Source organism: Trematomus bernacchii, unplaced genomic scaffold (assembly GCF_902827165.1).
Source record: "Trematomus bernacchii unplaced genomic scaffold, fTreBer1.1, whole genome shotgun sequence".
NCBI lineage: Eukaryota > Metazoa > Chordata > Actinopteri > Perciformes > Nototheniidae > Trematomus > Trematomus bernacchii.
Window position 1 is genome coordinate 3405243 of NW_022987720.1, and position 15318 is coordinate 3420560.

Genomic DNA, 15318 nt, shown 5'->3' on the forward strand with positions numbered 1-15318 from the left:
TCAGGATTGAGGGAACATTTGATTGATTTACACCATAAACAGCGGCCACAACAAGTAACTTTTGAACAAGACAGGTTTATGGCGATTATATTTTTTAACTTATACCTGGACTCGCTGCTGTGTCAAATGTTTGTGCCGTAAAAGAGAGCCGGCATGCACAAGAACACCCAACACAAAGAGTAATCTGAGGGATTTATAGGGTTTTAGCTGCCTGGGGGGACTCAGAGCCTAGTGCTACTCTCTCAGGTGCTGAACCCCGGATTACTGCTAATCAGGAGCTATGGAACTAGCTAGCAAAACAACAGACTGAAAGACTGTGGCAATATGGTGGTGTTTTTATTTTGCCTAGTACAGGATAATGTGTTGCATTGAAGTTTGGGTTGATTCACTTGTATTCAACATCTTGTTTGGGTACATGTCATTCCTTTCTACATCACTAATATACAACAATATAAACCCTGTTTTTGCTGCTTTGTATATGCTGGAATCTATTTAATGCTTAAATACTGTAATACTTTTGGCAATAAACCTGAAATATTTTCTGTAGATTGCTAAAGTATACAATTTAAAATGATGTAATACAGGGAAAAGCAGCAAATCTTCACATCTGAAAAGTTGAAAGCCTCAATAAGTGCTGGTTTTGCATTATAAATGATTGTCAACATTGATGTGAAAGCTGTTTATCAACTCATAATTTCAGCACTGAAAAATAGCACGTGATTCTAAAAATATGTTGGCACAGTTGTAGAAGATAAACAGTGTAAAGAGTGTCTTACCCTCTGAGCGATTTCCCTCTCCACAATGCTGTCTTCCAGAGAGAACATCTCCGACACCGGCCTCTCTTTGACCGGCTCCTTCCTCACTCTCTCTTTCACACTAGTTAGGTCCGGTTCTGAAATGGAGGGACCTAAAACTGCCCCATTCACCCCACCTTGGTCCCCTCGGGTTAGTGTCCCACCAGCAGATGGACCACCTCCACCACCACCTCCAGGCCCCCCACCCCCTGGGCTCTGCCCGGCTTTGAGTGCCCGACCCTGGGCTTGGTTTGGGTCCATGTGTCCCTGGTTGCTATGCGGGCCTGGATTGTGGTTGTGGTGGTGAGTGTGATTGTGGTTGCGGATTTGAACATTGCTCGCAGGTCTAGGAGGACCAGGGTACTCCGGAGGGGGTTTGTTTGGCAGCTTGGCCAGAGCAGCCTGGAGCTGAGCGCTGATGCCCTCGTTGATACCAGGAATTTGAACGTCCAACTCAGGCCTCTCCTCTTCCTCCTCCTCCTCTTCTTCACTCTCACTACTGTGTATGAGCATGGTAGCATTGGAGAGAGTCTTTTGATGCTGGTAGGCCACAGACTCAGGTGGCGCGACAGAAACCTCAGAGGCTTTCTGGACAGGCATCTGCATGGGCAACTCCTGTGGCTGCTGAGGATGAGTCTGGGGTTGTTGCTGAGGAGTTTGGGTCTGAGGCTGAGGTGGCATCACATGTTCTCTGAGAGTGTTCCTCCGATGAAGGGGAGCATTCATACCCTTCATCACCAGGCCATCCATCCCTCCACCTCCTCTCATGCTGCTGATCACCTCCATGCTGTGTCTCTTGCCCAGGGTGGAGCGGTGCTTAGCAGCTGCCGTTAACGGTTCACTTACCTCCTGCAGGGACTGGTGCACCACGGCCGAGCTGTCCGGTTGGAAGGTCTTGACCGACAGCTGCACCATGCGGGTCACCAGCTCTGGACTGCTGCCCCCGATGCAGCGGTGACGGTGGCTGGCCAGGTCCGGGGTGCTGGTGGCCGGGCGGAAGGAGCTGGAAGGGTAGGGTGGAGGAGGGCGCGTCATGTGGTTTCTCAGCACGTTCGCTGTAACTGCATAGCTTCCCACGTTCCCCTGTTGTTTGGTATTTGCCAGCTCAGGTGTGCTGACAGTGTGAGAGATGGAGTTTCCTACACCTCCACCCACACCACCGCCTCCCCCTCCATTAACGCAGGGAGAATGACAGGGGCCCTGACTGGTGGCTGGTCCTCCCTGATGAGGGCCATGGGACACTGGCTTACTGTAGCTGATCTGCAAGGTGAACATTCATAGAGAAACTGTGTGAGATGTAGATATGAACACCAAATGTAACAAACACAGAGCATCCACATGAACTGTACCTGTGGTGCGTAAGGTCCCGGGCTGGGCCCCAGGCCATGATAAGGGCTCCTCTCCCTCATCTCTGGCTGACTATACACCAGAGCCTCAGGCTGGCGGTAAGCACACGCATTGCTGATGTTCAGGCTTCGGAGCGATTGGCTGTGGAGGTCATGGTGAGCGGGGAGCATGCGTCGCTTCTGCCGCATGACAGCATCGTACTCGGGCGTGGGCCGGTAGGACGGAGCGATGATGGCGCTGTGGCGGTGACTGGGGATGTAGTCAGGGCGCATGAGCTCGCTGCCGGGGATGCTGAGGTTGGAGGACATGGGCGAGGGGGGGACAAAAGTCTGGGAGTGATTGAGGGAGCTCAGGCTGGGGCTGCTGTACATGCTCCCATTGGGCACGGTACCATTTCGGAAAGGAAATTCCGCCGGGCAGCGATCCAGACTAGTCTCTGACTTGTAGTAGGCTTCGTCATGGAAGATGCTGTCTAAAGATCAAAAGAGAAAGACATTTTATAATTTGTTATATATCTTTTTTATACATCTCAAACCAAGGGTCCAAACTGTTAGTGGAGTTGTTAGCTTCAGTACATAAAAAATACAACAAATTAAAGATCATGGGGGACCGACAAAAAATCATAGATAAATTAATGAAATTCATTAAATCTGACGAAATTACATATAAGGAATTAAACCGGGATTAAATGAAATGATATGGACTACATTTCTGAAGTTCTGAAAACCCGATTATTTCAAAGTTGAGCGTGTTTAAATTGGGTTTGATGTATCAAATTGGGTATTGTTTGGGTTTGGTTGCACTGCAACAACCTTTGTAAGAAATCTGAACATTTGATCCAGTTGACCAACTTGAGTGGGAAAGCTTAGAAATATTTTCTTCCCACCATTATGAAGGAGACAGTGGTATGCATGTCATTCCTCTTTACTCAACAAATAGAGCATTCTCTCATGTGAAACTATCTGAAGCCCACAAGCAGGCAGACATACATAATCTCAAGCCTGAGGTCACACTACAGAATGATCTCACACCCACACATAGTAGCACACCCTGGATGTTTTTCCACTCGCTCTGTTTTACTGACAAGCCGACAAGAGGGAAGCTCTTCGGATTAAAAGACCGACCGAGTGTGTGAACAAGTCAATGAAAGAGTGAAGCACAAAATGAGGTCATTGCTCTGCACCCCAAACGTTGGGCTCTAATTGGCTGGGAGATTGTTCAAATATAAATGTGCTGTGAGTCACACAGAGCCTGATGGGAAAGACACAATTAGCTCCATTCAACTGCTTCAATCACCAGGAAGGATCCAATCTTAACTCACATTGTGGTCAAAGCAGGGAGCCGGAGGGTTTGAAACTTACTCTACAGAAGCTGTTTCTGTGTGTGTTTGTGTGTGTGTGTGTGTGTGTGTGTGTGTGTGTGTGTGTGTGTGTGTGTGTGTGTGTGTGTGTGTGTGTGTGTGTGTGTGTGTGTTTTACACTTACCTTGAGAGCTCTGTGTGTCCTGATAATGCTCTCCATACTGGGAATGCATTGACTGGAAGTTGCAGGACTGGGGCCGCGGCTGAATAAAAAAAGACATTAAATGCAATTAAGGAGAAGCAATTATTTATAATGCTCCATTAAGCAATGGACATTATCATTATCTACAAATATTGGAGCAGCCATTAAATGAGTCACACTGCAATATATCCTAACTCAACAGGTGAAAGATCAACTCTATGGCCGTGGAGTTGTCATTCAGCGATGCCTGTGGTTCTCGAGACTGACAACAGAGTGCTGGAGAGGATTGAATGCACAGCTATTGTGCCACATTTAGCCAAGCCATTGTCTGGCCAGCAGGGAGGGAGTCGCACAAATCACTGCATTCATTGTCGCACCGGAAATCACACCAAGTAACACCCTTGCAAACTTTCCAACAACACCCACCACACCACCAACGCACGTTCAAACTGAGGCTCCATGGCACAATTAAGTGCCGCCCTGAGTGGGAGAGCAGTCAAATCTCAAACCACAGCCGTTTCTGTCTTCCCTCTTAAATTGGCCCTCTGTCCCCCGACTTTTGGTCTCATTTATACACTGTGTCAAACCACTGAGCAATAACCAATGAAAATTAACCACAACAAAGCATGCAAGTGCTGCAAACAGTACCAGAGAGAGGCGGTGGGTCCAGGTGGTTCTCCTCCTGATTTGCGCAGGTGAGTGAGTCGGCCTTAAGAGACACAAACGTTGAAGATTATTTACTAACTGAAAGAACCATTAACTCTGTATCACCAGTTCAAGATAATACAATTTGTTTTGGTATTTCATTCTTTTACATAGCCTTCAAAAGGTTAATAAACTCTATTTTAGATATTAAACGACAGATGTAACTGGATTTATAAGTGTTGTAACGGCCTTCAGCTGGCCTCGGGACTCACTCTGCACAGATCTTGTTCTGTTTATAGAATTTGTGTCTGGCCGTAAAAAGACGAGCGATGTACTTGGCCATTTCCATATCCTCCTGCAGATACAAACACAGAGACAAAAACATTAATATTTTTAAATTAACACAGCGGTTGTATTTATAGAAAATAAAGAGCCGGAATTTGTCAGTGTACAAGGATATCTGGGAATGTGATGTGCGTTTTCTTTGTTTAACTTCCCACTAGAAAACCTTGTATAAAGCCTGTGTGTGTGTGTGTGTGTGTGTGTGTGTGTGTGTGTGTGTGTGTGTGTGTGCGTGCGTGCGTGCGTGCGTGTGTACCGAGAGCACCTACAGACTAAACACTCACCATGTGAAAAATGATGGTGTCGTCTTTGCTTGTTATCTCCACTGTGATGGCTGACTTGTTGTGCGCTATGGTACCAATGTCCTTCCACCTGTCATACACAAGGAAACACAAACAAATGCACACAAGGATGAATTTTCCCACACAAACTTCAAAAATGTTCTTATTTATTTCTTTATTGTTATTAGCCCAACTACCTCATGATCAAGGATAGGGTCAAAAATAGATAAATATGATGGAGAGTGGGGGGCTTACTTGTGGAGCATGATGGATCGGCCATTTCTGTGTTTGACAAACACCCCAATGAAAGACACACCGATGAAAATATCGTTGGTGTAGTTGTCCTGTGAAAGAAGAGTGAAAATAATAAGGACAAAGAAAACTCTTCTCAAGATCAGAGAAACAGGCTCCTCTGTAGAGGTGTGTGTGTCTGTGTGGGAGGATGGGGGTGTTGTGTTTTTATCTACCTTAGCCGGAAAGCTCTCCTGCCCAAAGCCGTCCAGTTTCTCCACCTCTTTGATGTACAGAAGCTCTGCTTCAGCAGTCTGCATTCGACTGGAAAGTACAAACAGATTAAACATCTGGTACTTAGACAATCCTTTTCCTCTCTTTTTTTCACAAATGTACAAAAAACATAAAATGAAGCTTTACCAGCGACTCTTGTGCTCGTTAGCAACTTTTTGGGTCCACTCCTCAAGCACCTCATCTCCATTAGGCCAGTTCTGAGAGAAAAGGGATCACATCAGTCATCAAAAAATAAATAGGAGAAAAAGAGGAGCATAAGAAAAGTAACGGTTGATGAATAATTATTTACATAAAGATGGGAAGGTTAAGAAAGAGTTCAAGCATTTACTAAAGCATTGTCACTTTCTCCACCTAAACTGTAGTCAGTTAGTGCAGTTGTCCTGTGTTCAGTTTAGATATGAACATCGGTAGCTGTGCGATGTAACATAGTGTTCCATTGATTCAGTTTGTATCCACTAGATCTTTATCTCACTCAGATTCTTGTTGCCAGTGTTCTGACTGTCAATCAGGTATGCAGAGGGAGGAGGTACAGAGGTGACACAAGAATGTGTGCCTTTAGGCAACACACAGAGACTCACAAAGAAACACACATGTATTTTAACAGTGAAGGTTTGAGAACTCACCACAGGGAAGAGCACGTACTCCCTGAGGAAGTCCTGGGACATGAACTGAGTGAAGTCTCCAAAGTCCGCTAGAAAATACAAACACATGTGTACAATTTACAAAAATCACATAACTGTACATAGAATGTATTGCCTTTTGTTGTGTTCATGGATTTCTTAAGACTTTACAAACTGAAAACAGGAGGGACAACAGATTGTAATAACAGACTATGCATTAGCAATTATAAATATATTTGTACATGATTCTGTTGTTCTTCATTTTAAAAGTTGTATCTACATTGTTCATAAGATGAGGTTAAACCTAATTTATAAAAAAAAGTGTGAATAATTTCCACATCACACCAGTAATGTGTCCACCTGCACACCGTCTCCATTGCCAGATAGGGCCTGTGAGGGCATCCTAAGTAGTGTTCTGCTGTCTGTCGGATAAAAGTAATTGTAGCGGAGGAACCTAACCTCCCGCCAGATAAGTGTCTTCCTGATGCTACGAAGGCTAACCTTGGAACTAGCGATAAGCTAACTGTCTGTTTACATTCCCCCTGAGACATAGACAGCACCCAGGAACAAGACCGAGGAGATGGAGTGTGTGCGTGTATGTGTGTGTGTGTTTGTGTGTGTGTTGACTGATACCATAGGAACTCAAGTGGACTGGGCTCTCCCAGTGGTATGCGGCCATATTAGGTAGTGAAGTCGAGATGACCTGAGAAAGTGTGAGTTTGTGCTCACTCTTATGCTGCCTGTCTCCCTCTGGTAGATTATTCACATGAGATGTTTGTTCATGCATGTGTGTGTGTGTGTGTGTGTGTGTGTGTGTGTGTGTGTGTGTGTGTGTGTGTGTGTGTGTGTGTGTGTGTGTGTGTCTCCTCACCTTGTACTGCTAGGCCAGCTAGCCTGATCCCCTGCTCTACTGTGCAGTGGAGGCGTCCGTCCAACACTGCCTTCTTCACCTGCAGGTAATACTGATACCTAGAGAAAGAGAGAAGGGAATAAGGAACAGAAGAAAAGAAAAGAAAGAAATATGTGTTCAGATGAGGTGCTGTAGATTGACACTGTTGTGGAAATATTAATCTATCATAATGATTTTTTTAGCCACACTAGCAGCTAATAATATCTGTCTGTTAGTTGGTCCGTCACTAAGATCCAGACTAAAATGTAAACAATTATTGAATGGTTTGCAATTAATGGTTTCACAGACATACGTGGTACCCAGTAGATAAATCCTAAGGACTTTTTATTTCCAGTTTTTTTCTTTAAAAGCACCATGGCGTCGACAATTTTGTTCGGTAGAGAACGTGTTAGCATTCTGAGATTTGGCTGTGCCTGAGCAAATCCTCACAAAGCTGCTGGCATGACTGTATACTTCTCAGTCTTTTCTCAGATGGCATACCCCAGCCTACACGCTCAAATTTACGAAAAACCCCTAACCCTGACAAAGTGGGTGGTAGAATGAGCACTGTTATAAGCCTTCAGGAACTCAGGAGAATTTGGTTAGTGGTTAATGTTATTTTTCCAACTAGCCACACTGTCTCTGAACACCACTTTTATAAAATCAAGCTGGAAAACATGATGAGTTTCAGTTCAACACATCGATCCAAGGAAAGTAAGAAGAGCTGTGCTTAAGGCGTCGCACATTAGCAATTGAATGTTTGCAAATAGACACCACAGAGAGACGTTTTCTTCTGGTCTGTGCAACAGAAAGTATGCGTCAAGTCAGTATTGGCAATAGCATTAGCGGTTTAAAACAATGCCAGAGAAGCCTGTTGCAGAATCCAAGAGAGGAATGAGTGAATCACCTTCATGTGAAATACCAGTGACTAATTTCTGACTGAAGAGGAATGCCAAATGTATACTAGTAAGGGATAAGTAATACGTATTTTATAGGTCTTTCAGTTTCCAGCTAACAGTGAGTGTGTTACATGGAGCTGACACTAATAGGGCCCGAGTTTAATTTTAGGTAGGACCAAAACAAGCAGGACAAAGTGGGAGTATTATTATTGCTGTGCGAATGTGAGGCAAACTGGGGACTCTGCACTGTGGTTTTGGGCAGTGGTGGTTTTGCCAAGTGTAAGCTGATATGATGACACAGTTCAGATTGTTGGGCCTTAAAATAATGTGGTTAAAAAGTCCCAAAACCAAGAGGCTGAAATACACCGAGCTCCTCGAGTTTCTGAGCTCCTTTTGTCCACTCTTAGCCACAGTCCAACTGGATGTTTGTCTTTTGAAGAATGGAGCGGCCACACAGGAGGAAAGACAGAATTGTCAGGGTGACCGGGCTCAGCTGCGTAAAAACTTGCACACCGTTTCCTGTTTGTTGCCATGGTGACCACTGGCTGAGTCTTTCCAATGTGGGCTGTGAGACACCTTTTTTTCACACACACACACACACACACACACACACACACACACACACACACACACACCACACACACACACACACCACACACACACACACACACACACACACACACACACACACACCACACACACACACACACACCACACACACACACACACACACACACACACCACACACACACACACACACCACACACACACACACACACACACACACACACACACACACCACACACACACAACACACACACACACACACACACACACACACACACACAACCACACACACACACACACACACACACACACACACATCACACACACACACACACACACACACACACACAGCTGTGAGTGTTAGCGCATGTTAGACAGTCCATGCCAGAGTACACAAACCTCTATGTGGGAACCACTGAGCAAGACATGCGTAGTCATTCACTCAAACACTCATACTTTTATAATCCCTCAATTCCCAAAAATGTTATACTCCTCGGTCGTCTCAATTGTAACAGCAGCTCTCACCAGTCATGCACTATTTAGCTCTATCTAAACTATTAATCTTATTTTCAGAGTTTCATGGCCTCCATTACGTTCTTTACATCTTTCATGTTCATATTCACATTCTCTCCCCCTCTACTTCTTCTTGTTCCTTTCTTTTTTGAGCTCCACTCAGCATACTCCCAGGCCTATAATCTGACCCCGCCCTCCTCCCTCACCCTGTCATTACACCCGTTGGCTAAGCTGCCATTCCGTTCCCGTGGCAACCCCCTAATTAGCCAACCCCAACCGCCGCGGCTGCAGCGAGGGAGGAGCCTGATGTGGTGTGGATAGTGAAGAGGGGGGGGGGGGGGGGGGAAGATCACGCAAGACACAAAACCCTTCAAATGATTGTGGACTTTGTTTTTACAAACTCTCCATGTTTTCCCAGCGTTCTCCATATGGGGTATGTTGAGGTTGACAGTGGTTGGTTCTCATTCTGAGGTTCAATAGCAAAAATGTAATGGTGTTTATATATAAACGCAAGGCCAGCGGTGGGGAGGAGGATGTTAAACTGTTTGGAATAACTATGAACAAGTGAACGGGTGAGAGCTTAAGGTAGTAAAGAGTTCTCATCATGACGGAGCCCACTTTACACCAAAAACACAACTCAACACAAAGGCATCAACCGAGTAAGCAAGTAGTAGTCTACAGCAGAGCGTAGTTTAATCACATGGCCCTCCTCGATCCCACTAGGAGGAAGTATAAAAAAGTGTATGAGAATGTAATCTTGGTGAATATATCCTTTAAATTCAGAGTCTTCAAAAGAGTAGACAAATCTTGTAAGCCAAAGTGTCCATAAAGACATACCTATGATGGTAGACACCTGGCATGCATGTCAGAATGACATAATTATGCTGTAATAACAGGTGGATGTAGACGTAGACATGAGGTAAAGCTTTCCCCACTGGAAGTTACTTGTGACTTCCACCATGGCAGAGTGCTCTGCTGGCACCCGGCAGCCACACAGGCACAAAGGACCCTTTATATGCCCACGCATGTTTGAGTCCCGCTCAAGACATGCTGCCAGATGTCCAAGTGGCCCGGACAACAAGCCTGCGAGCATATGTGCATGCATGCATGAATGTGTGTGTGTACATATGCTTCAACCCCCTCCTCCTCACCCTCCACCTCTGCAGTGGTATGACCCTGTCCACCCCCTCAACCCTGGATGGGTCCAGACAGCTTGTGTGGGAGGCAGGAGGATTCCACTTTGAAATGTGTTGAATCAGCAAGGGGCACAACAGAGTACAGCTGTGTGTGTGTGTGTGTGTGTGTGTGTGTGTGTGTGTGTGTGTGTGTGTGTGTGTGTGTGTGTGTGTGTGTGTGTGTGTGTGTGTGTGTGTGTGTGTGTGTGTGTGTGTGTGTGTGTGTGTGTGTGTGTGTGTGTGTGTGTGTGTGTGTGTGTGTGTGAAATAGCTGAACAATGCTAGGATTTCAAGGCTGTTGGTGCTGTTAGCCTTGGGGGCTGCTGAGGCCAGCTGGTCTCGCTCCGGTCAACAGCTCTCTGTTTAGGTTCCTCACTTTCTCTCTCCGGGCCACTTTGCCCCTCCTTCATATCACTGGAACAGAAGGAACAGAAGGCTTCAACCACACACACCGGCTACAAGATGTGTGTGTGGTAAAATGGATGAAATCCAAAGAGGTAGGTAGTAAATAGTAGTTAGTGTGGGATTAGTGCAAGAAGCATTTCAGGGGTCAAACACGGTGCAACTGAGTCTGGGAGGAACACCCACCACACACACACCAAAGCAGTCAAAACAATGTGGTTATGACCAGTAATGCGAGTATGGCATTACTCTGATTTATATGCGACCTAGAGGAGCATTCTGGCTAAAAATGTAGCCTTCAGATTCTGTTACAGAGTCAAAGTTCATCCAGCGCGCAACTTCAAACCAAACTTCTGGTTCTTCTTGTGGCCATTTTGGTGTGAATATAGCAATAAAACCATGCTCTAAAGCCTTGTTTTCTATCAACTTTAACACCAGAGAGCATAAAGAATGTTTGGGGAGGAAAGCCACCTCAAGAACGGAGAGTTTGTTTGTATTTTATACTCCGTCTGAAGATGAGAAAAACAAGAGTGAAAAATCTTGCCAGCAAAAATATCTTGGCTATAAATTGTCATGCAATTGGATTAAAATATGTGTTGCAAAACAAGGTAAAAACTCTAATTATGTTTCTACAATTACATAATCTGACAATTACGTAGAACTCCACAAAGTGCATCTTGCAGCTGTAACTGCAACTATGAGTATAATTGCATAAACATAACAGAGAACAGTGTTTACACAGGCTCCAGCGTTCTTGCATTACTGCCATAATTGCTTGATAATTGAATTATGTGTGTGAATATGCAGCCAGCAAGCACCCGCACACACAAACATACACACAGACACACTCGCTTTAGCCCCCTGCTTTGGGTGATTTTCACAGCTGCATGGAGAGAGGAAGAGAGGAAAGAAGAAACAGATGAATGGATGGACGGGAAGAGAGGGAGATCTAGTGTCAGGTTACACATCAGTCGAACACTGAACTTCAAAGACCTGACCACATTACAAAACCCTTTCTTTCTCATTAAATCTCATTTACTCTGAGGAGGCAACACTGTCTATCTGGTTTCTGGCAACAAGTTAACATGAATGTTTACAAAAACCAAGTAATCTCTTGTTTTTTCACAATCTAAAAGCATTTTAAACCAATGGCCCAAATAATAGTTGGAAAAGAAACAGTCAAGGTCAGTAACAAAGTGTGATGTGAGATTTTCATGATAAAAGTAACCTTGCACTTCCCAAAAACAACAAGTCCACTAACTCCCACTCATAAGCAGAAAGATACATTTATATGCTGACAAATATAGATGCAATACGTTCCAGCAGTAACATCTGTAGACTGAGCATAAACCACATAAATACCAAGGTACAAACCCAAAGCCAAGTGTTGCAGCCAAACTTTTACTTTCTCTGCCCCCACTTGTCTTCCTCTTTGCCTCTGTCATTCCTTCTCCAAATCCTACCCTTCCCCCCACCATCAGACCAGGTGTGTAGGGAAAACAAAGATCTGCTTGACTGGATGTGACCCAAATCAACCTTAACTCAATAAATTATCTACATTTCAGTCAGTTGTGATTGTTATCATTCCCCGATTTGATGTCCTCAAAGTACAGACAGTAAAAGAGCAAATGATGACTTTAAAGATGGGTTATTCTTTGATAAGGACTAGGTAATTAAAAGCTGTGTTTTGAACTTCATCAAAAAAGCTGTGAAGATTGTTTTCAACCTGATGTGAAGAAAAGAGGGGGCCAGGCTTATAGAAAAGCTTGCCTCAGGGAGCTTCGTACTATGTGCTGTATTCTGACTACCCCTCTGACAGGGCTGCAGCTGGCTTCTCACAGGACTATTGGGGGGAATATGCGATGTGTGTGAGGTGAGTGGATGTGAGTATGTGCGTATGTGTGTGTTTTGTAAACCAGACATCCCCCCCTACCCCAACTCCCCTTTTACCCCCAGCACTTCTGCTGGGAGGAATGTGCGGTCCGCCTCCTACGATGGACGGCTGTGCCAACATTCCTGACAAACACACACAAAAAAAAAAAGGGAGAAAATGGGAGAGAGGGAAGAAGGACGAAGGGACGGAGAAAGAGAGTAAAAATGTGGGACTGAAGTGATGTGGAGATCTGCTCTTGATAAAAAAGGAGTAGGGTTGACACTATGTAGAAGTATTGTAAGAGAAAGAGAGGGGGCTTGAGCAAAAGAGGCAGCCATTGTTCCCTAAATTGCCCCTAAGGCCCCATCATAACCCCTTCAACCCCATAACCCCCATACACACACACATACACACACACCATTAAAGCCTGCAGGGGTTTCCTGGAATACCATCCCCTTACTAGAGCGGATCCTGGTTTCTGTGTAACGAACCTGCAGAAAGTCACACACTTCCACACACACGTCCACACACACACAGTGAGTCTATGGGGCCGGTCACTGATACATGATGATTTAATTATTTTCTATGTAAGCCCTGAAACAGCATGTCCAGTCCTGCCTCCGTAAAAAAAAAACAGGAAATCCAACAGCGTAACACACTCTCACACACATTGTCGCACACACACAAACCTTATAGCTAACTGCAGTCTCACAACGTCAGGCCGTGACCTGCGATCGACCTTTCCCACATCCAGCGAGGCAGAAGCCGCAAATTCACCAGCTCTGTGCGAGGCAGACCTGCAGAGCGTGTGTGTCTGTGTGTGACTGTGAGAAGGAATCTGAGATGGCAGACTGTCCACTACACACTGACCCCTGGATGCCCTTTTCACAGCTAGCTAACGTGCTCCTTCACACTCTTTCTTAACACACAGACACACACACACACACTGCGGGTGATAATCAGTCGGAAATTACATCAGTCTCAGGCGGTCATGAGATTGACATCCACGCCTGTCACCACTTTTCTGTCCACTGTTTTCTTGAAGGTAACCAGCTAGTGTTCTAATGTTAAAGAGTTACAGTTAACAGACTATTTGTCATGTACAATGGGTCAAATGAACAGCAAAGAAGATTATAAGCTACTGGTATAAAGGTGTTGCAGTTAACTGAAGTATATAACATAAACACAGTATGTGAGTGACAGTTATAAGTGCTGTTTTGAAACTCTTTTTACCTGGTGGCTTCTTGCTCCAGTCGGGAAACGCTGGGCACGTAGAACATGACTCCGAAAAAGAGCAGTGGCTCGTTTCCGAACTTGTCCAGCTGCTTCTTGAGAGGTTTCTCCAGCTCCACCCAGCGATGGGCCGGGGCCTGGGTCTTTCCCTGGAACCATAGCCCGAAGTAATGGGTCTAGAGTCGGGGGAGAGACAGCGGGAGGAGGTCAATGTGGAGCACAAGGTCAAAGGATGGAGATGACGGGAAAGGGACAAAGAGGAAATGAAAGAAGAGAGTGAAGGTTGGAAAAGGAGGACGTCAAGAAATGACGAGTTGTATAAGTTGGATGGGAAGAAATAGTTTGGTGGGACAGGCGGGAGATGGTAATGTCAGTTCATTATTGGGATGGGAAAAAGGGGGGTTTGTCGGGATACAGAATAATAGGTTGAGGAGGGAAATGAGAAAGAAATTGAAGGATACATTGGGGAAGCTGAGCAGAGATTAATACACAAGCGGAAATAAAAAACAAGCACATATTTCTCCTTCAAATCAGATCAAATCAAAACCTTTGACGTCAGCAGCCAGACTCTATTAAACATAAATATTAGACTCGACTGATTGCCAGCAAGATTACCCTTGGCGAAGGGAAACAGGCAATGATGGTATCTTACTAAAAAACCAAATTAAAACTATTTTGAAAACAATGTCTCTTGCCTATCAACATCTACAGATTCATACACAATTTGAAAAATAAAATGCAATTCAGCTGTATAAACAATGGTCCATAAGAAAGGGAACGGTTGGACAGAAAATATTGACGTGATTGGGGACAGTTTCTTGACTTTTGATGTTTCAGTCAGTCATCTAAAAACAGGCTAAACATCCTGGATTCTATAGATGTGGGGCAGGTTTAAACATCCTGCGATTTGAATCATAACACCACATCCCGTCATGTTCATTTGGACACGTTTCACTCATCAAAACAGGCACCATACTCGCAACCCATGCATGGGCATGCCAAGGACCAGTAAAACTTGCAAATGTATCTAAAAACCTGGGACAGAGTCATTTGTGAAACATGACACTGCTGTCATTTGTGATTTCAGTGTAAGCAGCTTCCTCAAAAACTTGAAAAATGTGCCTTTTCTCCAAAATTACTTTTTTAAGTTTACTCTAATTTTGTCAAACTTCTTTTACAGATCTAGCCGCCATACTATTAACAGCTGACCATGTACATTTTGAAAACGGTGAGGTTTTATTGGTGTGTATGTGTGTGTCATATCATATCACAAAGACCTGTTTAATCTGCACGCTCTGACTTTACTGTATAGAAGGTCGTAAAGCTGAGAGCTAACACACTCATCAGTAAACACTCCTTGCTCACATGCTAACAGACACACTCAGGGCCTCAGGTACAAGATGAAAACAACTAACTCAGACACACACACAATCCTGAGATGGCGTGCATGCATAGGGGCAGACGGCGGCTTAAGCAGAGGCGTCGCATCACCTTATTTATAACATCACTGACACCTGGCGAATACCACAACACTATGTCAGAACGCAAAGTACACCGCCCCTCTCTCCCTCACTTTGTCAGCAGCTCCAGCTGGCGCAGACACACAGTTGAACACACGTATTTGTATTTGAGAACAAAACTGCCCTGCTTTCACGCAAAACAACTGCACACACAAACAATAAGCCCCAGGCAAAGCTACATACCTGTGGGA

At 44.8% G+C, this 15318-nt stretch overlaps 1 protein-coding gene across 1 annotated transcript in view; it reads right to left on the bottom strand.

The window, feature by feature from the left end:
• LOC117492545 (tyrosine-protein phosphatase non-receptor type 14-like) overlaps positions 1–15318 on the bottom strand; it is a 38529-nt gene that overhangs the window by 7745 nt on the left and 15466 nt on the right. The window contains exons 3-14 of the mRNA XM_034142845.1: positions 13608–13783; positions 6928–7025; positions 6060–6127; positions 5563–5633; positions 5379–5466; positions 5167–5255; positions 4915–5002; positions 4561–4643; positions 4292–4352; positions 3626–3704; positions 2144–2613; positions 777–2054 (exon numbers count right to left, since the gene is read on the bottom strand). Of these exons, the coding sequence (XP_033998736.1) occupies positions 777–2054; positions 2144–2613; positions 3626–3704; positions 4292–4352; positions 4561–4643; positions 4915–5002; positions 5167–5255; positions 5379–5466; positions 5563–5633; positions 6060–6127; positions 6928–7025; positions 13608–13783 (2649 nt within the window). The remainder of the gene's footprint in view (positions 1–776; positions 2055–2143; positions 2614–3625; positions 3705–4291; positions 4353–4560; positions 4644–4914; positions 5003–5166; positions 5256–5378; positions 5467–5562; positions 5634–6059; positions 6128–6927; positions 7026–13607; positions 13784–15318) is intronic.